Source organism: Hemicordylus capensis, chromosome 1 (genome assembly GCF_027244095.1).
Source record: "Hemicordylus capensis ecotype Gifberg chromosome 1, rHemCap1.1.pri, whole genome shotgun sequence".
In the NCBI taxonomy this organism is placed as follows: Eukaryota; Metazoa; Chordata; class Lepidosauria; order Squamata; family Cordylidae; genus Hemicordylus; species Hemicordylus capensis.
This window is the reverse complement of record NC_069657.1, coordinates 56,493,312-56,518,997: the sequence shown is the minus strand read 5'-3', so window position 1 is coordinate 56,518,997 and position 25,686 is coordinate 56,493,312. Positions and strand designations below refer to the sequence as shown.

The following is a 25,686-nucleotide window of genomic DNA, read 5'->3' as shown; positions in this document are numbered from 1 at the left end:
GGCTGGGCAGGAGTGATCTGTGTGGTTCCAAGCACTTCACACACGCAGCCTAACCCAGGATAGGCTGCCATAGCGTGGGTTAGACTGCATATGAGCTATTGGTTGAACTATTTATGCACAGGGAAAAACAGGAAAGGCTGTTCTCACGAGCAACCTAACCCAACCTATGGCAGCCTAGCCTGGGTTAGGCTACGCATGAGAACAGCTTAAACATGTTTTTTCATGTTTATGTTTTTTGCATAAACAGTACAACAGGAATATGAAAGGGCAGAAAGCGGCATTCTGGTAGTTAGCAAATTGTGCTCTTTTCTTATAACAGAGGTTGACGATCACTTGCTTAACTAAACTTGTGTATAAGGCTGTTCGTTTAGGAGGTTTTCCTTTCTTTTTTTGCTCTCTGATTAAAATTACATTTTATTGTACACATAGATATCCATGTGTCTTTCAAGTATTATGAATTACTTTTAAAAAAACACCTTAGTTTTATCTCTGATATCTAGTTTTTAGGTGAAAGGTTTTTTTTAAAGAGAGAAGGGCATTTTGGGCATAGAAGTTGTATGCTAGCCTTTGGGTGTTTATATAGTATATAAATGTCTGGGTTTATTTATTTATCTATCAGTCAATCATATTTTTATAGTGCCTGATATGTACATCTGTAGGTGGTGGTGTACAAAATTTAAAACAATATTAAAAAGTAAAAACCAATTAAAATTCCACAAAACACAATAAAAACAATCTCAAAAAACAAGTTCTTAAAACAAATTATTAAAATTAATTCCAGTTAAAAGCTTGAGAGAATAGGTGCATCTTGAGCATCTTCCTAAAAACAAACCGAGAAAGAGATGCTCTTATTTCAACTGGGAGCGTATTCGAAAGCCCCGGGGCAGCCACAGAGAAAGCCCAGCCCCGAGTCGACACCAAACAAGCCAGTGGCACTGGCAACCATAACTGAACCTCTTCAGAAGATTGTAATAGGCGTAGGGTTCATGACAAAGAAGGCGAAGTAGGAATGGACCCACTGTAAAAAAGTGCCAGCTCCCTCAGGTGGTCCAGAAGGATACTATGGTTGATGGTATCGAAAGCCACCGATAGTTACAAAAGGATCAGCAGGTTCACACTTCCTCTGTTGATAGCCAATTGGATATCATCCATCAGGCTGACCAAGGCAGTCCGAACCCCATAGCCCACACAAAAGCTGGTTTGAAATGAGGCTAGATAATCTGCACCATCTAAAACTTCCAGGAGCAGACAGGCCACCACCCGCTCAATCACCTTGCCCAACCATGGAATATTAGAAACAGGTATGTAATTAGCTAAATCTGAGGGATCCAATGTAGGTTCTTCAAATGAGGTCTAATAATAGCCTCCTTAGGACAAGGAGGCATCCTGCCCTCCCTCAGGAGCGATGTTTTTAGTCACCTTTTAAAGAGATAATATTTTTTGTCTAAGGAAGATTAAATTCGGGGAGCTGCATCACAGTTCAGTGAATTAGCTCAATTGTTACCTTTTTGCATGGGCTATGCATATTTCGTATTTTGTATTGTAATTATAAGTATAATTTATGTGCAATCACAGTTAGGCACAAAAGAAAGTTGGGGGTGGGGGAGAACTGGCTGCTTTAATTTGGAGTAACTAGAAAATAAGGCTCAATGAAACTTTCAAACAAAAGTTGCTGGACCTTTTTGCTGAAAATAAGTCCAGAAGGCTGAGCTTAATATAACATGTGGCAGGTGGCCTGCATTTGCCTGGAGAATTCCTCTAGGGCAAGACAGCTCAGCAAACACATAAATCCTTTTTTCTCTGTTATCTAGTAGCACATTTAGTTGCCATGGGGATCTTATTTATGCAGCAGATCCTCTTCGGTTCAGTTTCTGCCTAAAGTTTAACTGTACAGCTGTTATGGTAAATGCTACATGGCAATATTTTCAAAGTATCACACCTTTGAACACTTCTTTGATTGATTTTTATTTTTCGCAGATCAAAACATCTTCATGGTCACAATAAGATATTAAGGCTATTCACATGAGCAGCCCTACCCAGACTTGGGCATCCCTACCTGGGTAGGACTTGTGTCAAGGCCAATCCCCGCTCTGCCTTCCCTGGTAGCCTGCATTTTTAATTCCAGGTCTGGGGTCGTTTGAATGCTTGGGCTGCATGCAGCCTGAGCAGTCACAGTGCCAAGCACCTAGAGCCCCTGGCAAGGGGGGAAATCCCCCAATGCACCATGCTGCTTGTATGGTGCATTCTAGGATTCTTGAAGGTTAGGGCCCGTTTTCCTGGACTCTGGTGAGCCACACTGTTCAGAGCAGTGCGGATCATGTGGGTGCGTGACGATGTGCCAAAGAGGAGATGGTCAGTGGTCTGTGGGGAAGGTAGGTTCATCCCTGCTTGCCCCTCTCATGGTGGTGTGTACGACCTTTATTGGTTGCTACAGAACTTCACAAATGAATCTAAGCAGTTGCTGACTTGTACATCACTTTGTAAATTTCTAATAATTTCAAATTAATAATTTTAAACCTTAAAACAGTGGTGCATATGGTAGTAACACCCACACTTGACCACTGCAATAAGCTCTGTGTTGGGCTGTCTTTGTACATAGTTCAGAAACTGCAACTGGTGCAGAATGCAGCTGCCAGGTGGTCTCCGGGGCCATCCATAGAAACCATATCACTCCTTTTTTTAAAGAACTACACTGGCTGCCAATTAGTTTCCAGGCAAAATACAAAGTATTGGTTATTACCTATAATGCCCTGAATGGCTTGGACCCTGGGCTATTTAAGAGAGCATCTTCTTCTTCATGAACCCCAGTACCTACATATTAAGATAATTGGCGGAGGTCCTCTTGCAGTTTATTTATTTATTTATCATATTTTTACACCGCCCAAAACTTACATCTCTGGGCGGTTTACAAGAAGATTAAAAGTAAAACATTAATTAAAAACAAAAACAAAAAAACTTAAAAGCAAGAAATTTAAAACACAATTTACAATTTTAAAACAATATTCTAAAAACAACATTAAAACAATCAAAACAATATCAGTTAAAAGTCTGAGTGAAGAAATGCATCTTTAGATACTTTTTAAAAGATGTCAGAGATGGGGAGGCTCTTACTTCACTAGGGAGCACATTCCAAAGTCTCAGGGCAGCAACGGAGAAGGCCCGTCCCTGAGTAGCCACCAGACGAGCTGGTGGCAAATGCAGACGGACCTCTCCTCATGATCTCAATGGGCGGTGGGGTTCATGACGAAGAAGACGTTCTCTTAAAAACCCAGGGCCCAAGCTGTTTAGGGCTTTATAGGTTATGACCAACACCTTGTATTTTGCCCAGAAACGTATCAGCAGCCAGTGTAACTCCTTCAATACGGGAGTAATATGGTCTCTCCTGAATGACCCAGAGACTAGCCTGGCTGCCGCATTCTGGACCAACTGTAGTTTTCAGACTACGTACAAGGGCAGCCCCACATAGAGCACATTGCAGTAATCCAGTCTGGAGGTTACCAGCAGATGTACCACTGTTTTGAGGTCGTCTAACTCAAGAAACGGATGTAGCTGGCGGTTGCCACCGGCTTGCTTGGTGGAGACCCAAAACCGGGCCTTTTCTAGAATTGCTCCGGGGCTTTGGAACACACTCCAAAATGACATCAGTCTCTCCATCTCTGAATGTTTTTAAATGACTTTTGAAAACATGCCTCCTTTATCAGGCTTTTAGTTTATGATATTTTAAAGTTTTATTTGTGTTATTTTTAATCTGTTTTATATTATTTTTAGGTTTTACTTGCTTTTTATATTGTAAACTGCCCTGAAATTTTATATAGGGTGGCATATAAATGGGCCAAACAAATAAAAATAAATTAATAAAAAGAAAAAGCTTTTTGTAGGAGCAGTGGAATCATTAAAAGGTTAATGTGGTTAATAGGTTTTTTGAAGATGGCTAAGGTTCCATCTAAAGTGAAAGAAAATCTAGCACTATGCATGTGGGAGGAAAGCTGTGAAGCCTTCCACGTGCTCAGATTGCCCCCAGAGAACAAGTATGTGTACCAATCACATCCAGGTGCTGCACACATGCAAAAGCCACACCACTCCATCGACAATATGGGCTAAGTTCCTCAAACGCATATATATTCGAATATAAAGCTGCATGAATGAAGTTGTGTTTGATGATCCAAATATTGCATGTTTGCAGCAGCAATAATAATGTTTGGAGCGGACCTCCATGTGTATCGTAAAAGTGTGTAAATTTGTATGCTGGTCAATTAGAACTGTCATGCAAAGGCATCAGATTTCAGGGACTGAAGTAGTGTTGTAGGAATCAGATGTTTAGAACTGTTGCGCAGCATTTTTCTCACTACAGCATTTTGGAGGGAGATGTAATGCCTATTTTGCAAAGAACCATAAATAATTTATGATACAAAACAGATATACAAATGCAATTGTTCTTTTCCATTTTCTCTCTCTCTCTCCCCCCTCAAAATATTTGCCATATTTGTCGTATAAAAGATCAAACGGAAAATGATCTGGATGGGAAAACGATGCAAGGTTATGTAGAACATGGACAGTTAAATTTGATACATTTCAACAAAAATTTAAGTAAAGCCCTAGTCCAAAATGGATTGGATTTGGAAGCATGCCTCAAAAGCTGGCATCTTAAAAGGCTCCTCCTCAACCCACATACAGCAAAACACATACCATCTTTCAAATTGTGAGATGTGATCAAGTACATGTTGATTTTTCCATTCATATTTTTCGGAATTGTCCTATTATCTCTTCAGTATATTGACAAGTTATCTTAAAACTTAGAGAATGAATAGCTATTCTAAACCAATGATATATCAATGTTAATTGGCCATTTTCATCAACAGGTGGATCACATCAGTATAGACATTGTTACAAATCAACAGTTACCAAAATGTTGATTGCTAGTCATGGGAACAACACACATACAATTTTTGAAGTGGCGCTACAGGCAATGGGATAGAGCAAATATAGCTGAAATCAACAATTTGAGCCACCTAAAACAAAGAAGTTGAGAAAATAAATTCTTTCAAAATTGAGTTTTATTTGTTTCTCTTTGGGATGACTAGTTCCGTGATGATGTAAAAGCTATTTAGACATCCCAGTTTAGCTCAGGGCCACACATGCATAAAAGTAGGGTTCTGCCTGCATTTCCCTATCGGGATGGGAATTGCATGTGCAAACTAGAATTAGTGTTGTACATACAAAGCCCAGACTTCATCTGGGGAGCCATTTAGTGATCAGTTCTTTTGTAGGGGGAGCAAAGTGCAGTTTCCACTGCTTCCTTGACAATCAGCTGATGGGCATCTGTGTGGCCAGTGTCATGACCTGGCATGCACGGAGGCCTCAAAATAGCTGCTACCACCACAGAGATGTCCATAACAGGCCAAAAACAGCCCACAAGGGTCTGAAAATGACCAGGGGGAAGCCAGTGGGGAGAGGGAACATCAGGAAACCTCCCTGCGGCTACAGCAGCACCCCCGAAGCCCCACACAATGGCAGTAAGACAATTTATTTTTGTTAAAAACATTTTTTCACAAACACACCCCAAGCTGGGCCTGAACCAGTTTGGACTAGAGCCAGACTGGGCCCGGCTCTAGTATGCACAGAACTGGACCGGACCCAGTTCGAGTTCCATTCTACTCGGACCGAACTGGGTTTTCTGGTTTTGTGCACGCCCCTACTACACAGGTGCAACAGTGTTGACATCCAAACTAAAGTTGTGCCATTGCACGAGAGAGGGAGGGAGGGACAATTTTAGCTGATCCCCTTCCCTCTGAAGCCCAGTGTGCTCCCCAAAATTATACCCCTGAGGGCAGTATAGTAATTATGGTTTTTAGGAGGCACAGTGGGTTTCAGAGGTAAGACGATCAGCAAAAGTTGCCCCTCCCTCCCTCATGCAAAAGCACAACCTTAGTCTAGATGTCAGCACTGTTGCACCAACATGGTGCATGTCAGTCACTGGCTGTACATGTCAGACATAGGAACATAGAAAGCTGCCTTATATCAAATCAGACTATTGGTCCCATAATATATACCTTGGTTTCCATGCTTCACAGAACTGAAAGAGTTAAAAAGTAAGTATATCTTAAATATATATTTTCTATTTTTACATAAAGATCTGAGAAAGATGGTTTCTGATACTGAACATTGTACAGATAAAAATAAGAATAAAAATAGTAAAAAGAATATAAGGAAGGAATAATTGAAAACATTCCTAACCATAACTGAATAGTTAAACAAGAGAGAGTGGTGGCTAACCAGCTCCAGGCAGTTTTGGAGAAAAGAGATTATATAGACTCATTCCAAACTGGCTTTAGAGCAGGCTATGGGTTTGAGACAGCCTTGGTCGGCCTGATGGATGACCTTTTACCAGTGAATTAACAGAGGGAGTGTGTTGGTCCTTTTGGATCCTTTTGGATTGCCTGAGGGAGTTGGGGATGGGAGGCACTGCTCTACAGTGGTCTCTCTCCTATCTCTCAGGCAGATTCCAGATGGTGGAGCTTGGTGATGGTTGCTTTTCGAAATGGGAGCTATTATATGGAGTCCCTCAGGTTTCCATTTTGTCACCAATGCTTTTTAACATCTACATGAAACCGGTGAGTGAGGTCATCAGGAGATTTGGTGCAACGTGCTGATGACACCCAGATCTACTTCTCCATGTCAGCTTTATCAGGCAATGGCATAATCTCCCTAAGTGCCTGCCTACAGGCAGTAATGGGCTAGATGAAGGATAACAAATTGAAGATGAATCCAAGCAAGATGGAAGTGTTCACTGTGGAAGATCAGAATTTGAGGGATGAGTTGGATGTTCCTGTGCTGGATGGGGTTACACTCCTCCATAGTTTGGGCTCATTGTTGGCGTTCAAGAAAGCCCTAAAGACTTATTTGGCCTGGCCTTCCAAGGTTTTTAAATTGTTTTTAAGCATATTGAATTGGTTTTAAATTGTTTTAAAGTTTTAAATTTGTTTTTATATTGTTTTATCCTGTTTGTTTTAAATGGTATTTGTTCTTGTATTTTACTTGTTGTGCACTGCCCAGAGTCTCTGGATGGGGTGGTATAGAAATGTAATAAAGAAATAAACAAATCCTCTATAAACATTGAAAAATTTAGGATTCAAAATTTCAAAAAAACTAAGATTTTGTCAATTATGTAAGAAATTAATAGGGCTGCTAGCGGACCCGCACAGAGAATCTGTGCGCTTTCGGTCCGGCTGTTTCCCCCTACTGCCCAGGTCTCTCATGTCTCCCCCTCCCTCCAGCTCCACGCTCTCTTGTGCTCCCCGCTTCCATTCCTCCCCCACCCACGGAGCCACACCAGGCGGCGGGCAGCCAAAAAGAGCCCCGCCGCTGCCGTTACCGCATGTTGCCCACTCACCCCTGCCAGCAGCACTTCCCGCCTCCTCCCAGACCGGGCTGCGGCGGTCGCAACCGCAGCCGGCCACCCCCGCCTTCTCACAGCAGCTGGGCTGCCCCTGGCCACTCCAAGCGGCGGGCAGCCAAAAAAGGCCCCTCCACCACCGTTACTGTCCGTTCCCCTCACCCCTGGCAGCCCGCTAGGGCCAGTCTGTTCTACTGCCTCCCGCCTACTCCCAGCCCAGGCCGCGGACGCGACAGTCGCAACTGCGGCTGGGCTAGGCTGGCAGCAGCCACTCCCGCCACCTTCTCACAGCAACCGAGCACGGCGGGAGCTAACATGCGGCTGGAGCCGCCGCCGCCATTTCCCCCCGTGGCTGCATCTCAGCTCGCGTTGCGAGCTGCCTCTGCCCAGCCAATCCCAATGGCTCCCGCCTCCCAGCCAATCCGGCGCTTCATTTGGGTTGCTGCCGGGACACATCCCCACAGGCATGTCTACAAGAATTAAATATATGGATTTTAAGCAGTTCCCATGTTTCAAGCAGCTTGTTTCTAATGCTATTTCTTAGTAATCAAGTAATTTAGAAAATGACTCCAAATAAAATGGCACCTCTATGTCTGGTTTTGATCACAAACCTTTAAGATAATAAACCCATTAATAAAATAATTGGGTACATTGGTCACTATATAATTCTTTATTTATTAATTTCCAAAATCCTTTGCCAAAATTCTTTTCATGTTGGGCTTTTTATTAAAACCACATCCCCCCCATATAGACCAAATTTTGGCTATGCTTCCTTACATTTCTATAGGATATTATACCACTGAATTATCAATTTATAGTAATTTTCTGCTAACCACACACAGGGAAAATTTTAAGATCTCCATTAATATTTCAGTATATCCTAATCAGATATCAAACGTTTATCTAATTTCTTTGTGTAATTAGTTTCGTCTGACATGATCCGTTGAAGTAACTATATACACTGTGTGTGTGGTTATATAATTTAAAAAGCATGGGTTGGATCCTAACCGTCTGTACTGCGGTGGTCTGTGACTGGGAGCTTTTTTGGTGAAAAGATCCCTTCAAGAGTGAAAGGAGCTCCCAGGCATGGAGTGTTGAGCATGAAAGTTAGGATCCACTCCCATGCCTTTACTTCTCAAGATTCCCAGTGAAATGTAATTTCTTTTTTCAAGTTAACACAGTTCTTTAAAATAAAATTTCATGTTCTGAAATTTTTGAATGTTCATTATTTATCCTCATATACAGATCATAGGTGGAGTTTTTATTATTATTTTTTTTACAAACTTGACTTCTTAAAAATTTTCCTTGAGGGACGAGGAAAGAAACACTGGTGTAAGGGCAGGGAAACTGTGGTCAATGGGGAAATTGTTGTGTAGAATGTGGAGGTCCCACCATTGAACTCAGGAATCTTCTTGGGTCATAATTACTTTAGGAAGTGTTTTACCTGAGAGTCTGCTCCTGAGAAGGGCAGTTGGTTAGGCAAGTTCTTTATTTGGTGTAGGTTACTGTTCAGAGAAATTAGTTAAACCTTGATGAGACTTGAGCCTTATAGAGGTTGAGTGCTGTTTAGCTGCAGAGACCTAGGAGGGGAAGGAGATGTTTGTGGCTTTCTTTGATGGTTTTATTGGTTTAAAGTGCAAAAATAAAGCTTTCAAAGGCAATTGTGCTGCTGCTGTGCCTGCTAATGATGTGATTGCTTTATGGGTCTCCAGCCTTAGGCCAGCTTGGCTGTTTGACACCCTTCCTCTGTTTATTATGTTTTTGACAAAAGCTGTGAACATGTTTTCAAGTTTTTTCCCCTCTGCAACCATGACAACCAGAAACTTTTCAATGAAATCTAGGATTCTCAGGAGTCTGTTGGTGCTGCTAGAATTTTCATTAAAAGCCATATTCCATCCTCCATGATGTGATCATAGCTATGCAGATTACCCAGTTCTTGCTTGTAATAATCAGGACTATTTTGTCACAGCAGAGATCAAGATCAAGGTGCATTTTTTTCATGGGTTGGAGAAGGATGAATGTGATAAAAGAAACTTAGATAAAGCAGGTCTGCCATGGTACAAACTCTAAATTTTAGGAGAGGTCATAATAATAGTCCTAGAGATTTCCACTGTAAGTGTTGAGAATATGTTTTCCAGCATGCAAGAAAATCCATAGTTGATGGACAGGATGTTTTTATTAGGTACTTTTAGCATTTTGTTTTCAGGTTTCACATCCCTCATATTTAATATGGAGGAAACAGCCTGAATGTCCTTGAGATAGTAAGTTTCAGATTTTAGCATACTACAGTATAGAATATCGGTTGAATCTTGACCTTCTTGGTTGTTCAGGGGGTTAAAAGTATACTTCTCATTCCTGAATTAATTAATGGACAACTTATATTTGTTTGTCTTTATCTGTTCAATATCTCCTTCACTACTTATTCTCCCCTCCTCCATAAAACAAAATGCTTTTCATAATTAGGGCAGTATCATGAGTGGAGCAAGTTGGGCATGGGCCTGATGGACTTTGACAACCCCATTTTCAAAGATGACAGTGATCAGAGTTGGACAACTTGTGCCACTGCTGTATTTGCTGCCGAGCACAAGTTGTTGGCCAGTGGGCTTTCTCCCATGCCCCTGCATCAGGCCTGTTAAGAAGCCCAGTGATGCTGCCAAAAGCCTTTCCTTACAAGGAAGCGCTAAAAGCCTTTTGGAATTTTAAATTCAGAAAAAGAGTAAGGATCAGAGGTAGGGAAACATGTAAGAGGTTTGTAATGCATAGTGTGGAGAAAAATAATAGAAAGGCATTTTCCTCCCACTTTCATAATACAGGGAACCATCTGCGGATTCATTATCCACAGATTCACGTATCTGCAGTCGGAAAAAAGACACCTGACCTTGGCAAATGCACGTGGGCGGGGGACACACACACATTGACCTTGCATATCTGTGGGTCATGGGTGGCCAGAAATGACAACAAATGTCTTTTCCAGCCACCATTTTGTTTCTCGGAGGCTCCATATGGCTCCATTTAAAAAAACAACACCAGTTATTTTGGGCTGATTTGGGGGCATCCCAGGGCACAGCATGACTTGAGAGGGCAGCAAAGCATGGTGAGGAGCTTTCCCCCATGCGCCCCTCCCCATTTGGCTGATTATTCAGCTGACCGGGAACCTAACACCCATGATCCCTTAGCCCCCAATTACTCAATATTCATGGTTTCCATATCCATGGTTGCAGCTGGGAATAGAACCTACGCCAATATTGAGCTTCTCATGTAATAGGACTTGTGAATAAGCAAACTAAACAGATCATTGGTAGATCTAAGATGGACATAAGAATGTACTACTTCATACAATGCATTACTAATCTATGGGATTTGCTGCTATACAATCTGATAGTGGCCAGAGATGGCTTTTAAAAGGAATGACTTTTGACAATTACATAGCAGTTTGAGCTATGAAATGATGATTAGCTATGATAGCTAAATGAAGCCTCCATGGTCAGAGGCAGTGAACCTCTGGATACCATTTACTAAGAAGCAAATGACAGGGGTGAGCTGTTGCCTTCATATTCTGCTTGCCTTCCAGAAGCTTGGAAACAGAACGCTGGACTACATAGACCCTTGGTCTAATCCAGCCATACTGCTCTTATGTCATGGCCAGATTGAAAATTTTCATCTAAATTAGGGAGCAAGCAAACATTTAGTAATATAAACTTCACTGCCTGCGTTGAAAATATATTTGCTTTTTGTATTTGACTGTATGCACAGATGTCATTTTGGAAACTCAGTGTCCTTTACTTGCCACCCAGTTGCTCAACCTCTCCCGCTGGACAATCTTGGGTAAAATAGTCATTGTGACCAACAAAGATGATTGGGTCTCTGTATTTCTCTGAGTGGCTTCTCACAACTGCCTGTAAGCAGGTACAACATAAGTAGGAGGGAACCAGAAGTTCCTGTGGAGCATGCGCTCTTGTCATCTGAACCCACCGATGCACCCACTTACTGAATTCTACCGAGAATCTTTGCCTAACTTGACACCGAAATTAGAAGTTGGGCAGAGATTCTTAGGAGAATCTCAGGCACAAGTCAGTAACCGGGCGGGGTGATGGATTCAGACAAGACCCCTGCTGGGAATGTGCATTCTTCAGGAGCCTTTGGTTCCCTCCTCCTTAATTTGTACCTACATACAGATGATCATGAGAAGCCACCCTCTGTCATTTTTAGGTTACAATTGTCTTGTACAGAAGCATAATGCTTATTTTTAGGTTACAATTTTATTAAAATTGTATATATTACAATTTACAATTACAATAAAAATACATTTTTAGGTTACAATTGTCTTGTACAGAAGCATAATGCTTATTATCATCTCAATACAAACCTTAAATTTGACATGATGTCGTCCTTATAATCTGTATAGTATTTCATATATTTTGTTGAAGTTCAAATAGATTAGATTTACCTCCTTGAGAGAAACAACTACCTTATAAATGTTAGTCATTTAGTCATTTATCTTTGGTAAAGCATTTGCCATTCTTGTGTCTTTGGGCGATTTTCTTATTAATTGTTTACATTATATATTTTCTGTTTCAATAAACTATTGGATAATAACAGACACAGTAACGAAATGGAAAAAGAAATAAGGCATAGCACACATTAATGGAAATGTACACTCATATGAAAAAAGTATTTATGCTAATCTATTACATTCTATGTATATTAAAACAACAAAGTGCTACATTACTTTTATTACCTGTTGAATATATTGCCATATGCATAGCATTAACTATTCTTTAATCATAATTTGAATTTAAGTTTTATCCCAGATGATTAAATTGGATCTTAATAAACATGATAGGAAAAAAACTTTGGATTGGAGCTATTGTGAAGGGAGTGAATGCTAGAAATGACCTGGCCAGAGAATTAAGGGCATGGTGATTTACAAAAATCCTGTAGATTTTTATTTTATTTTTTCTCCTTCTTGGCTGTTGCTCATTTTTTTGAAAATCCTGGTAGGTAGCACTTACCTTGTGTTACTGGTTATGAAAACTTGTGTCCAGTGATGTGACGCACCCATTCAGACAGGATTGAAAGGCTGAAAAGTAGTAGAACTTCTCAACTGTCCTTTTTGCTATAAATATCTTTTGGTCCCTGGTTGGCCCCTGGCTCAGCTTTCTGATTGGATGGAAAGTTGGAAATTCTTTATAAACCTTTCTGTGTCGTCAGCTCCAGTCCTGGACCTTTTGCTAGGGGTCTTTATCCAATGCCTGCGTGACCCTGTTTCCCCTGCCCTTGACTCCCATCTTCCCTTGTTTGCTTTTTGCCCTCTCCTAGGGACTGCTACTGACCCACCAGCCTATGCCTGCTTGACAGTGGTAATTGCATCACCCAGAAACTCATGCCTGATGGACCCTTCCAACATGGGCCAGCTGCCAGCCTCAGTCTCCCAGTATAGGTAGGCAATTGATGTTGTCCATGTTATGACAGTCTCCTAAACTAAGTCTTCGTAATTGAGAACAGGTGGCCATTAGAAATTGCATGGATAGTTTGCAGGCATATTGCAAGGTAATTAGCAAGCAGAGTCGGGAAGAGGTAATTTCTTATTTGGGGAGAACTTTATTATTCGCTTTTGGGGATGACTCAGGAGTGGACTCAGGATTGCATCCCTGAGTGTGTGGTGGCTTTGTACCATGTTTTCAGAAGTCAGGCTCATTATTGCTTTAGGTGGTAGGTTGTGAGGAGAGGTATCCTTGCAATGGTATCATCCCTTAGTTCAGATATCTGTGGGGATGGTAATTAATAAAATAATTCTTACTGGGGTTTTTTGCCTCTCTTTATGAACATATGACTGCCTTAAAGTCAGACCATTGATCCATGACGGGGTGTAGCATGTTGGGAATGGGCCCTGGGACAAAAGTAAAGATCTGCCCTCCTCTCAACAGGAATATTTTGCATATAGAGTTTGTGCTTGCCCATTGAGCAATGGACTCTTCCTCCTTATCTTTTGATATTATAATAACTGGAATCAGAAAATTCAATACTGAAGTTTTTTTGATTATATTTCAAAGTGGGAATAAAAATGGGGGTGAACCAATTTAAGACTCAGTAGAGATGTAAAATCAATACCCGTGTGCAAAGGGATAACATTGAGCATTATAGAACTTACATTTAGACATGCTTATATTAATTAAAAACTTAGTTTGTGAAACGTTCCCTTTTTCCTCTAGTAAATTGTATATATGATTCTTTAAGTTTGTGACAGGTGAGATATTCAGGCTCACATTGTGCCTTGGAGGGGAAGAAGGGAAGCTTAGCTTTTGGTGATACTTTGCTTACAGTGTGCAGTGTTAAAATCTGATTTCTGGACGAAATGGTTGGAACACTCCCATAATGCTTTAACTGGTTTAAATGTTTTGGAATTGGTTCTTATTGGGCCATTTAAAGAAGAATTTTGATGTTCTCTGCCAGTGTTCAGTTTTCTGTTTTATTGTATAATTATCCCTCCCCCCTTTTCTTTTTTCCAGTGCTTTGTTTCAGGGATGTGCAAGATATGTCGAGCTCGAAAAAGAACCCTTAAAATAAAGGGCTACGGAGGCCTTTCCTCCCCTTGCTGATTGGTTTTCTGGCACTGGCTTATGATTGGCTTGTGATCTCCTTGCTTCTTGGTTGGCTTGTTATCATACAAATCGTGTTCTCATGGGCAACTATGTCCCCTTTGGCTGTAGGGGGAGGGGAACACTTTTGGAGGGGATTTCAAAATGTATTCAAAAGGACTGACAGGCAGAAAGCCCTTATGCCTCTCTCGAAGAAGAGGAAAGATCAGGAGAGGAGGAAGGAAGGTTTGATTGTGTGGTTTTTCCCCCTCAGCACTAAGTATAATATGGTGTGCTATTGCTGCTATAAATATCTGGTTTTGCTGGATCTCAGATTGACAAAGGCAGAATTTGGGTGCCTTTCTTGAGTTGTGGGTTGGTGTTTGTGAGATAGTGTTTTGGTGAGAATGGATAGTGGCTGCTCTGTGTGTGTAACATTTCTTGGTGATTGCTGTGATGAGCGCCATGTCTGAACATACCCCTCCCGCTGTTTCCCCCCTGCCGGTGTCTGTTTCCCCCAAAGCCAATCGGGGTGGCAGCGTACCTCCCTGCCACCCCATTGTCCGGATATGACCGGAAGTCTCTGATGCACCTGCACACGCTGGCATGGGTGTGTGCGATGTGCTCACACCCATGCTGATGCATGCAGGCATGTCGGAGACTTCTGGTCATACCCGGGCAGCAGGGAGGTATGCTGCTGCCTGATGAGCTTGGGGGGAAAGATGCCGGTTGTGGGGAAAGTGACAGGAAGGGTAAGTGCACCCTCCCTCACTCTTAAATTTAGACATCTCCCACAGCTTTGAACCCATTTGTAGGCTCATACTGTAAAGGGTCTCTGAACCAGTTCCGTGCACATCCGTAGTACTCAGTCAAAATGTGGCTCAAGTTGCTGCTAAGGGTGCTGCTGTGGTAGCTGCTGCGATGGTAGAAAAGTAAGGAGTTATAATTGTTTGTGAGAGCAACTTGTGCCAATGATGTTACTGCAGTGCAGGCACTGTGGCTGGCCGTGGATTCTGGGTCAGTGATTCTTTTTTCTCCATTTTTAGACAGTTTGAAATGTGTGTTCTGTGTTGGGAGGGACAGATTCCTGTTTACTTTGTGCTTCTGCAGTTTTTTTCAAGGCGGTGTTGCAAAATGCATTGCAAATTGCAATGCAAAACTTGTGAGCACTCTGTGAGTGAAGCTTGTTCTGGCCATAGGGAACAATGGGCAAACTCAAAACACCCCATTGTTGCCCGTGGGTAGCTCCTAGGGACACCAAAGTGGGCTGTGTGGTATAGTATGATAGGTGCTACCTACCACTCAACCCACAAAAGAAATAGGCAAGCTGGTGGTTTTAAACAAATGTTTAAGTTTCCCCCCTAACCCCCCATTGGATCCTAGGGGAACAATAGGATGTTTTGAATGTCCTCATTGTCCCCTATGGCTGGAACATTTGACACAATCGAACTGTTTCCAGTCTTTTTTGTCAAAACATCCGGGTTGACCGCTGTTTCGACAAAACATTTTGGCTCTTTTGTGGTTTGTTTTGAGCTCGAAGCGAAACGCAGAATCCCTTTTGTGCATATGCCTACTGTGCTTCCCTAAGATTCCCCACCTCCTGAGAGTGCCAGAAAAACAACCTATTTGCTTTTCAAAAGAAACTTTGTAAAAGGGAAGGAAAACTTAATTTGGCATTTTTGCAGGAGTGATGACAAGTTTCAACTTGGTCTCAGTATTCAGAAGGCATATTTTGGCAGATGAAAAGTGTGATTTATTAGTTATTGCATTTCTTATATTCTCCAAATATTATTAAAAATAAAGTTAATCACATCCATAATTTAAGCAAACTCAATGCAGGTTCCCCCCCTCCAATTTGTTTATATCTGACTACATTTTTTGGCTTCAGATTTCAAGTGTTTGGCTGCAAAGGCATATTTAACTGAAGAGTATCAAAGATTCTGTATGTTACTCTGGGATTGTGAAGAATATTGCATGAAGTATGTTGGAATTCCAAGGAAGAGATGGTGCATGGTTCTGCCAGTATTTGACAAACCTGAAAAATAAAATGTGTGTGACAGAGGCGGTAACACATGAATGTTTCTATAAATGTGTCAATAACAACTCAAGAAAAATATCTGGGGGGAAATAGAAGAATGTAAAATGCTCAATGTAATGCTCATGTAAAATATTGCTTTAGTGTATCAGTACAAAATTACAAGCAATAATATATTTTCTGGGTTTTTTTAGTTTGAATAGAATCAGTTTCAGTTACCAGTATGTTTAAAACTTTTAGAGTGTAAACGTCTTTCTATAAAGGCAAACATAGCATAAAGGCAAAAATCACTTATTTAGTTCTATAGTCATAATTAAGTCAAGTTCCAAACTACTCATCATGAATTTTTCTTTCAGTATTGCACAACTTTAGAAGACGTTAGAACCATCACCCAATATATAGACCTGATGACTTGTAATCACAGCTTGTTTCATATTGAACTTGCTCTTTACTGGCACAACACCACAAACTCTTCAGCTGTGCAGATACCATTACAATTAATGGAGTTAGTAGTAAAATCAAACACGTAGCTTTAGTGAATGCCATCTGTGCACTGAAAGCCAGCAATGACTCTTTTGCTCATCAAACTCCTGCCTGTAGTTAGACGTAGAATTCAGGCAAGCCAGCTGAAATGTAAGAGGAAAGCCTAAGATCATGGTTAGCAGGCTTTGTTACTCAGATACTGGCCTCTTTAGTGTAGGTTTTGGCCTCGTCAGACCTTTCAGGCTCTTTAGTGGCCTTTGAATTTCACTGTTAGGGCCACTGAAGGGACTACAACTACACCCTGTTCTCTCATATGCATGTTGCTAGAGTGACATTGACTTGCAGTGCTGTGGGTAAGTGTCCATCTTTGCTTAGGGTGGGGGTTAACTAGGGCCACTTTTTTATTCCTTTTATTTGATGAAAAAAATTGCTATATGGGTTACTTTGGACGATTCCACCCAGCTCACTTGCAGGGGACCCACTGAATGTGTGCCTGTCATGTTTATTTCACAATGTCTCAATGCTCTCTTGGCACAGTCTTTTGTTGCATGGAGGGGGGCTGTTTTGCTTGAATTGCTGCTCTACATGTGCTCCAAATACTAGTTTAAATATCTGGAGCGCATGTAGAGCTGTCATTCAGATGAACACCACTACCACCACTCACATGATGAAGGGACATACCGAGAAGACATTGAGATGCCAGAGAAGACTTCCCAGCAAGCGGTACTTAGCACATCTCCCTTTCAGTCCTGTGGACTGAAGAGGTATTGTCTGTATTAGCCCCACGTGGTTCTGATAGTAATTCATTTGTTTTTGTGTCTAGTCTGCGCTACTGCATTCTTCTTAGGACTGCTAGTAAGGACAGTCCATAGGTGATGTAGAATGTGTCAGGCTTCCTGCAAAGGGTGGTGTGGCACTGGGAGTACAATACACTATGTGTCAGTTTTTGCAGTAACATCTTAAGGGCTTTCATCCATACTTCCAAGTTGCTGGTTTTCACCTAAAGCTCTATGTGTATTGGGGTTGCGCTTTTCCTCCCTAGGATAACCTTCTGGTTATACTGCCCCAAGAGTTTACATGATAACGGCACATCTGTTGTAATAGCGCTGTCGTTTGGAACTCCCTTTCCCTGGAAATTTGTCAAAGCAGCAGTAGTAGTTACTTTATTCATTGTTCTTTAACCATAGGACATCAGAAGTTCATCCCACAGCAGATATTAATGCAAATTAATGCTGTGATACATAAAAAGGCACCCAGGTGTCAATAAAACAATATTTATCATGAACAGGTAAGTATATTCTCAAGAGTACCCTGCACAATCTATAGTACTAGAGCTGCAATCCTGTGTGCGCTTATTTGGGAGCAAATTCCTTTGAACTCAGTGGAAGTTATTTCTAATTAAACATGCATACGATTAAGCTGTCACAGTAGTAAACTCAGATTGTCAAAGCAAGTCAACATTAGGGTACTATAGAGAAGCAACAGACTTAGAGGCAAGGCTTTTGAAAACAATATAAAGTTTATTTGTAAAATGCAGAGGCATAATGTAAAATATGATATTTGGCAACCTTAGTCCAATCACAGATATTCAGGGAATGAAGACATCTTCCAGGAGGAGGAGGAAGTGAGGGCTCTAACAGCCTAGCAGTTGACAAGTGTTGGAATATGGTCAGCAGGAGAAGGGGGAGATGGGAGAAAGAGATGGAGAAAAGAGGGAATCAAGAACAGTGTTCATACCTGTCCTCAATCTGCTGTTTTGTGAGCAATGGAAAAAAGATGTGACTCCCACTGAGGAAGTTCCAGGGGTCTAAGCTTCAAAGGTTTGGCGAAGTGGCAAGCAAGAAGAAGCAACAGGGTGCCTGCCTCCAAGGTCTGTGGCACTCTTTGTGATCACAGCTAGCAAAGGGGAGACCAAGTTTCCCCAGCAGTAAGTCACAGGGGTTAGCTTATGACAAGCCCATATTGGGAATGACCCGGATTCAGCACGGAGCCGCACCGCGGCTACTCACGGTTGCTTAAACTGGGTTTGCGGAGCACTCATGTCTGACTATGCTCGGGGTCCAATTCAGCCTTGTTTAGTTTTTACAGGCCAGAGTTTCCAAGATGAGAGGGAGGCTGTGGGGTAACGATAACATTTACCATGCAGGTTGTTGTAAGGATTACAAGAAGCTAATATACATGAGGTGGTACTTCAGATCCTTAAAAGTGTTGTGCAGATTGTAAGTGCAGCTGTTAACATATCCACTTTGCCAAAAAGTAACATTGTATGTTTGGAACACTTAATTGTCACAGGAGTAACTTTTTCTTGATGTTTTTCTCCATTTGTATCCTAGCATGCATATGCATAATTCCTCAAAGCATAGAGATTTAAAGGTACATATGAACACTCCCTGCCCTTGTATAAACAATGTTATTGTAGCAGCTGGCTGTTAGGGTAGGGATGTACAAACAAGTTCGACGTCGAACCGGTTCAGTTTTACTGTTTGGGGTTGAACCGAACCACGCCCTGTTCAGTCCGACACTAGACCAAACCCCCATGGGGGGTTGTGAGTTTTTTTCAATTTTATTTTAAACTTACCCCTTCCGGGGGAGTTGCCCGAGGTGGTGAGGGGGTCCAAGGAAGTTCCCCTTCAGCTGCTTTTTGGCAAGTTTTCAGCCTTCCCCCCTCGGCACAGCCGCCATTTTGGAGGCCGCCACACCTATGCAAGGGGCCTCTGTATGGCCTTTCTAAAATAAGGGAGGCAGGCAGGGGGAGGGGAAACTTCCGTGAACCACCCTCCCCACCGCCTCGGACAACTGCCCCGGAGGGGGTAAGTTTTTCAAAAAGATCAAACATTTTTTAAAAAAATTGTGACCCCCCCCAGACCAGACTGAGGGGGTTCGAAGGGGTGCAGGACAGAACTGGCCCAGTATGGGTCAAGTTCAGACTTGAACCGAATCAGACCAGCCGGTTAAATGCACACCCTTAATGTAGGGTACCACACTATTGCTATCATTCTTCCTTACTCAAAGCACTAACTTGCATGTTCTGTTATGTAGGGTGCTAGGCTATTGTGAACTCTTCCTCATTTTTGCAATTATTGCACAATACTGTGCAAAAAGTAACATTTCATTTTCATAGATCTATGATAACTTCTTGGAAACTCGTTGCTATATTCAGAGCACTTCTCTGTTACTCTGAATATGTAATTTTTATGTAAGAAAGTTATAATGGATATTTATGGTATCTCTACTATATTACCCTTACCATAAGTGTTTCATGACATCAAGTTAATTACAATGGGTGAGACAGTATTTGAAATTTGACTATAATTATTATGTAATTTGGAGAACCTGTAAAATTGTAAAGCAGTTAATAAAAGCATACTTTTTTTTAAAAGCCCATTCAGAAATTTACTCTCTTACCAGGGTTATTTCTTGATGAGTTCTACCAAGCTTAAAATTAAAAATTAAAAATTAGGGAGATGGGCAACCCAAATCCAAAGTCCTAAAACAGGGTAGTCTCAGTCATATGTCATGGACAGACCTGTATAGCTCCCCTCACCAGTTCATCAATAGAGACTAATTCTTCCCCTCTGGTGAGCTTCAGGCGGGCTTAATTTGTTAATGATTGTTCACTTTTTGTCTGGAGATTTAGCTCAGAAGGATGGCCACACTGTGCTTGTGAGGAAATAGGGTATAACAGTTTGCATGTGTATTTAAAAAATCCCTGCATTCTCAGATGTTAGACTTCAAGGATGTAGGAAAGATAAATTGTGTCATAAATAGAGAAGAGGTGACTAGTCAGTCTTGAGGTAAGCTCTTTCACAAACCGGAGACTTGGAGAAAGTGGGAAGAGGTGCAGAAATCAGTAATTTAACCTTGTTGATCTAAAACAGTGCAATTTTATGCTTATTAGCCACCTAATGGCACAGCGGGGAAGTAATGTGCCTGGGAGCAAGAGGTTGCTGGTTTGAATCCCTGCTGGTATGTTTCCCATAGTCTGGGAAACACCTATAGCGGGCAGCAGTGATAGAGGAAGATGCTGAAAGGCACCATCACATACTGTGCAGAAGATGGACATGGTAAACCTCTCCTGTATCCTACCAAAGAAAACCACATGGCTCTGTGGTTGCCAGGAGTTGACACCAACCCGATGGTACAACTTTACCTTTTACCTTTACTCAGAAGTAAATCAACCAATCAGAACTTTTTTAGTTCATTAGGAGTAAGTCCAACTGTGTTCAATGGGAATTACTCCTAGAGCAATAAATTGTGGCTAGGGATGCTGGGAGTTGTAGTTCAGCAACATCTGGAGGGCTGCAGGTTGGGGAAGCCTGCCCTAAAGTGTTCAGTATTGCCGCATAGGCTGCAATCTTGTGCACACTTTGTGAGGAGTGAGACCCGTTAAACTCAGTGGAACTTACTTTTGAATAAACATACATAGCTACAGGCTGTCAGCAGGCAGGACAAAATTTGTAGGAATTCATGGAAACCTGTTGAACCCATTAGGCTGAGGCACAAATATGCACACTGCTAGCAACACACACTGTGCTCACAAGCACGGTGTGGCCATCCTTCTGAGCTAAATCTCCAGACAAAAAGTGAAAGAATAGGTATGATAGAGCAGGCAGATACAGTTACCTCCCTTGCCTGAAGAGTGCTTTCAAAGAGGAGAAGAATCAGACAAGCACTGTACTGTCTGCACAGCACAAGGAGATCAGTTGGAGCAGAGGCAGAACAACTTTATAAGCCGTTGCTCACTTGTGGTTGCTCTAGCCAAGGCAAAGTCCAAATTGAACTCCTCAAAGTAAGAGTCGTATCCTGTCTGTCAGCAAAAGTATCTAGGCCGTTCCCACAGGTACTTAACAGGATTCATGACAATATAGGTAGTTGCATCATTTTTAGAGCAACTTCTGAACACAGGTTTCAGTTCATATGAGCCCTTGCTGTTACTTGGTAAATATTACTGGTAAACTAAAAAAACTAAATACTTTAAATCACAATACACAGTTTTGGCCCTCCAGCTGTTGTTTGATTACAACTCACATCATCCTTAATAATAATGGCCAGTAGTCGGGGATGATGGGAGTTGTAGTCCAACAACAGCTGGAGGCGCAAAGTTCTGCACTCCTGCAATATGGTGCAAACATAAATAAAAGAATACCTAGAAAAATACCTATTTAAAACATAAATAAAAGAATGTCTAAAAATCAGATGTGAAGCAGGCCCAACAATCCATGTATGCAACAAGATTGTGAACCACCCAGGGACTTTTTTTGTATAGGACGGTATACAAATGTACTAAAACAAACAAACAACCTGGTGGGTGCTACACTGGGGAAGGAAATCTAAGCACTTGTGTACTCAGGGCTGTTTCCTTCCAGGGATTTACTAGATCGGGAAAATGTGTGAAGCCTAAGTAGCATGTTTGAACAGTGGGTTAGTCAGGAAAAAATGATTGAGGGATTTGTTCCTGTTGTCTGCAGTGGGATGTGGACGGAACTGGGTGGGGGAAGTTTGAAGGTGGGGGGGTCTGTCTTTAAGGGCGGGGGAAGGTGCCCTTACCCCTCCTTCTGCTCCCCACCCACTGGTGCTTTGGTTTTTTAAAAATCTGTTGGGGTGGCAGTGTACCTCCCTGCCACCCCATTGCCCCCTTGACCAGAAGTACCCGACATGCCTGCATGCATGGAGCAGTCAAGCGCACATGTTGTACGTGCACATGCACCCAGCATGCACAGGCACGTTGGGTACTTCCAGTCAGGGGGCAACAGGGCAGCAGGGAGGTACGCTGCTGCCCTGATGAACTTTCAAAAAACCAAGCGCTGGTGGTGGGGAATGGAAGAAGGTGCAAGTGCACCCTACCCACTTTTAAGGACAGACCCCCCTGCCTTCAAACTGGCAGAATCACCGGTTGTTCAAACCGGTTCGGAGGGCCATAAAAGGCCTCTGAACTGGTTCCATGCACATCCCTAGTCTGCAGGGTGGTGAGCGAGGAGGCAGGGGGAACGGGTGTGGGGACTTTTGCAGAACAAACCTCTCTCCATGTGCTTATCAGCTGTGGATGTGATAAATAAATAAAGGAGTGATTCTGTTTTAGCTAGAGGGGTGGAGAGCTCAGCTATTATTATGTTCATAAAGAAAACCAGAATTCCTAAAAGTGCTTTGTGTGAGAGGTGAATTTTTCATGCAACAATGATCCTATGCATGCTTGTTTCAATTTATTTATTGGAATTTATTTACAAGTAGGTACACTTGGGTAGTAACTTCAAAAAGTTCTAGCTTGGTCATCCCAATCCTCAAATGTTCTAGTATTTTATTGTGTGGGTTTGGGAGAAAAAATTACAGAGACATGCAACAGATCTTGTGCTCACTATGTGCTGGAGCTTCTGGAAATCGCTTAAAAGAAATGCTGGGGTCCCACAAACAGATTTTGCAGCAGGTGATCAAAGGAGTTTCTGGACCGGTCAGTGAGACCTGTGATCAGTGAGACCTGGTTCCTAGTGGTGAGCGGGCAGGGAGCACTGGGTGGCTGGATTGGCTGCCCACACAATGGCCGGCTCCAAAACGGAGCTGGCGGGGGCTGGGGAGCTCGGGGGCCGCATGCCCCCCGGAAGCCCCAGTATGCCCTGCACGAGCGCACAGGGCATACTGGGGAGACCCCTGAGCCTGGAGGCGGCTTTTAAGCCTCCCGGCCGGGGGTCTACCCATGAGAAGCTGCTTTTAAGCTTCCTGGCTGGGGGTCTACTCACACCATGGCTACTCACAAGCAAATAGCCTGGGTTTGTGGAGTAAGCGCTCCACAAACCCAGGCTAAGGGGCGGGCTACAGGAGTGGGTTAGCTGCTCCAAAACCACCGGGCTTGGCTGCGAGCCCGGTGGTTCTTACGATCACAAAAATTGGGCTAGGATTTTCCTAGCCTGATTTTTGTGATCGTAAGAATAGCTCCTCTGTCTCTTATAATCAGGGAAATGTGTGCCAAAGAAAAGAAAAAGACCAAAAATAAAAATAAAACAGCTAACACTAGCCTTTAGCCTTCCCACTTGAAGTTGGGAAGATTATGCCTGGGAAGAAAAGCCCAGAGTGCAAAATTTCACAGATGGTGCATAGATGGCTTCATAGGTGAATTTTAGAGTTTTGTGGTCTTGGGTCTTACTCACTGGCTGTAGAGACTCTCTGGGGTTGTTACTACTGAAGCTGTTTCCCTACCTGTCTGTGCAACTGCAAAACAGACAGGTAAGTCGCTATTCATTTTTATTGCTCTGCTGCCTGTTGTGTCTTTCCAGTGTGGAAAATGAATATTGGAGTTTGTACATTGTTCATTCCTTGGTACATTGGTTGGTACATTGTTCATGGTTGGGCTCTATGGAAGGAGCCTAGTTTTTTGTGTCTGCACATCTTGCTGAGTATGAAGGGCTTTCTGCAGTATTGATAACCTCTTCTCCTTTATTGTGAGAAATTCACAATACAAAAATGCACTTTAAAGTAGGGCAGGACTTGGTTGTTTTTTCATTGTAGCAAGGCTGGAGTGGGCCCTGGGACAAAATAAGATGGGCCTTGCCCTACCTTCTTCTTTGGAGAGGGGGGAGGAGGAAAGCAAGGTGCAAACTTTCACTCAGCTGGTGGGATACTTGACCCACACCTCCTGGTTAAAAACATAAGAACAGCCCTGCTGGATCAGGCCAAAGGCCCATCTAGTCCAGCATCCTGTTTCAGACAGTGGTCCACAAGATGCTGCTGGAAGCCTACAGGCAGGAGTTGAGGGCATGCCCTCCTGGTTCAATTATAGCTACATCCCTGGTATTGTGATAGTTACTTTACATTGCAACAAAAGTGTTTCATCATACACTTTTGGAGTCCTGTAGATTTAGATTTTCAACGTACCAGTTGCAGGGGAGTAACAGCAGGAGAGAGGGCATGCCCTCAACTCCTGCCTGTGGCTTCCCGTGGCATCTGGTGGGCTACTGTGCGAAACAGGATGCTGGACTAGGTGGGCCTTGGGCCTGATCCAGCAGGGCTGTTCTTATGTAACGTTGGCCTGTTCAGGGCTGCAAAGAAAAAGTACTGTAGGGTTTAATCTAGGCCCTGGTGAGCATAGTGCTTTGCAGCCTGGCTGCTGTAACTCCAAGTAAGGGTATGGGGAGAGAGTGGAGAACAGTGGAAGTGCCACCCAGTGGGTTGTCAGTGATGCCATGGGGTCCCCCAGCTGTATGCTGCTCCAGCTAGTGTACCCTCAGGACAGGAGACAGAGTAGGACTTGCCTCAGGCATGACTAGTGAAACAAAAGCCTTGTATCTTAGCCTTAGTGTTGTAGTAGGAGAGCTGGTCTTGTGGTAGCAAGCATGACTTGTTTCCTTAGCTAAACAGGATCTGCCCTGGTTGCATTTGAAGGGGAGACCTCATGTGAGCACTTTAAGAAATTCCCCTCAGGGGATGAAGCCACTCTGGGAAGAGCAGAGGGTTTCAGGTTCCCTCCCTGGTGGTGGTAGTAGTAGTTCTTTTATTGCAGCCATAGGCCAAACAAAAACAAAGGTGACCATAACACAGCCGTTCAGAATTACAATAAGTGGAATAAATATAACAATACATACAGGTAAGAACTAAAACTACCATAAGATCAAACTTATAAAAGACCATGGCAATATGTCTGTCTCATCACCCCATAAATAAATTTGGCTACCACTTTGGTGACTTCATAATTGGTATCAGCCAAACAATAATTAAGATAAAAAGGATCAGACCTACCAGGGAATTGCTGGTATGCAGTAATGGATGCAGTAATTCACTCCTAGAATCACAATAAAGGGAACAGTATAAAAGAATATGAGTGACTGTTTCCAAACTACCCTCCCCACATATACGCAACCCCAAAATAGGGTTTATTTTAGAGAACCGCCTTTGAAGCAAGGCTGAAGGTAATAGCAAAGGCTGACCTAAATTTAACAAAATGAAGGGTGGTTAAACAACTAGCAGCCTGTTTTCCAGCAAGTTCCCTCCCTAGCTTCCCTAAGATAGGGTTGAGAGAGATATTCCTGCCTGCAACCAATGGTCTGTCTCAGTATATGGCAGTTTCCTATGTACCTCTGGGAGACAGGTCTAGAGTCTTATGACGTCTCTATGCCTGTGTAAGAGGCTAGGAAAGCTGTTTATTCTGCATTTGAACAAGCAACACTTATTTTGAATCTGGATGGAACATTAGAATTCTAGTACAAGAAATT

At 42.5% G+C, this 25,686-nt stretch overlaps 1 protein-coding gene across 13 annotated transcripts in view; it reads left to right on the top strand.

Moving 5' to 3' along the window:
• NPAS3 (neuronal PAS domain protein 3) overlaps nt 1-25,686 on the top strand; it is a 1,129,936-nt gene that overhangs the window by 249,331 nt on the left and 854,919 nt on the right. For 6 of the 13 annotated variants that reach the window (XM_053282870.1, XM_053282881.1, XM_053282869.1 and 3 more), the window contains one exon: nt 12,713-12,833. The exons of the other annotated variants lie outside the window; for them this stretch is intronic. In XM_053282870.1, coding sequence (XP_053138845.1) covers nt 12,713-12,833 — 121 coding nt within the window. The remainder of the gene's footprint in view (nt 1-12,712; nt 12,834-25,686) is intronic. 13 annotated transcript variants of the gene reach the window in all.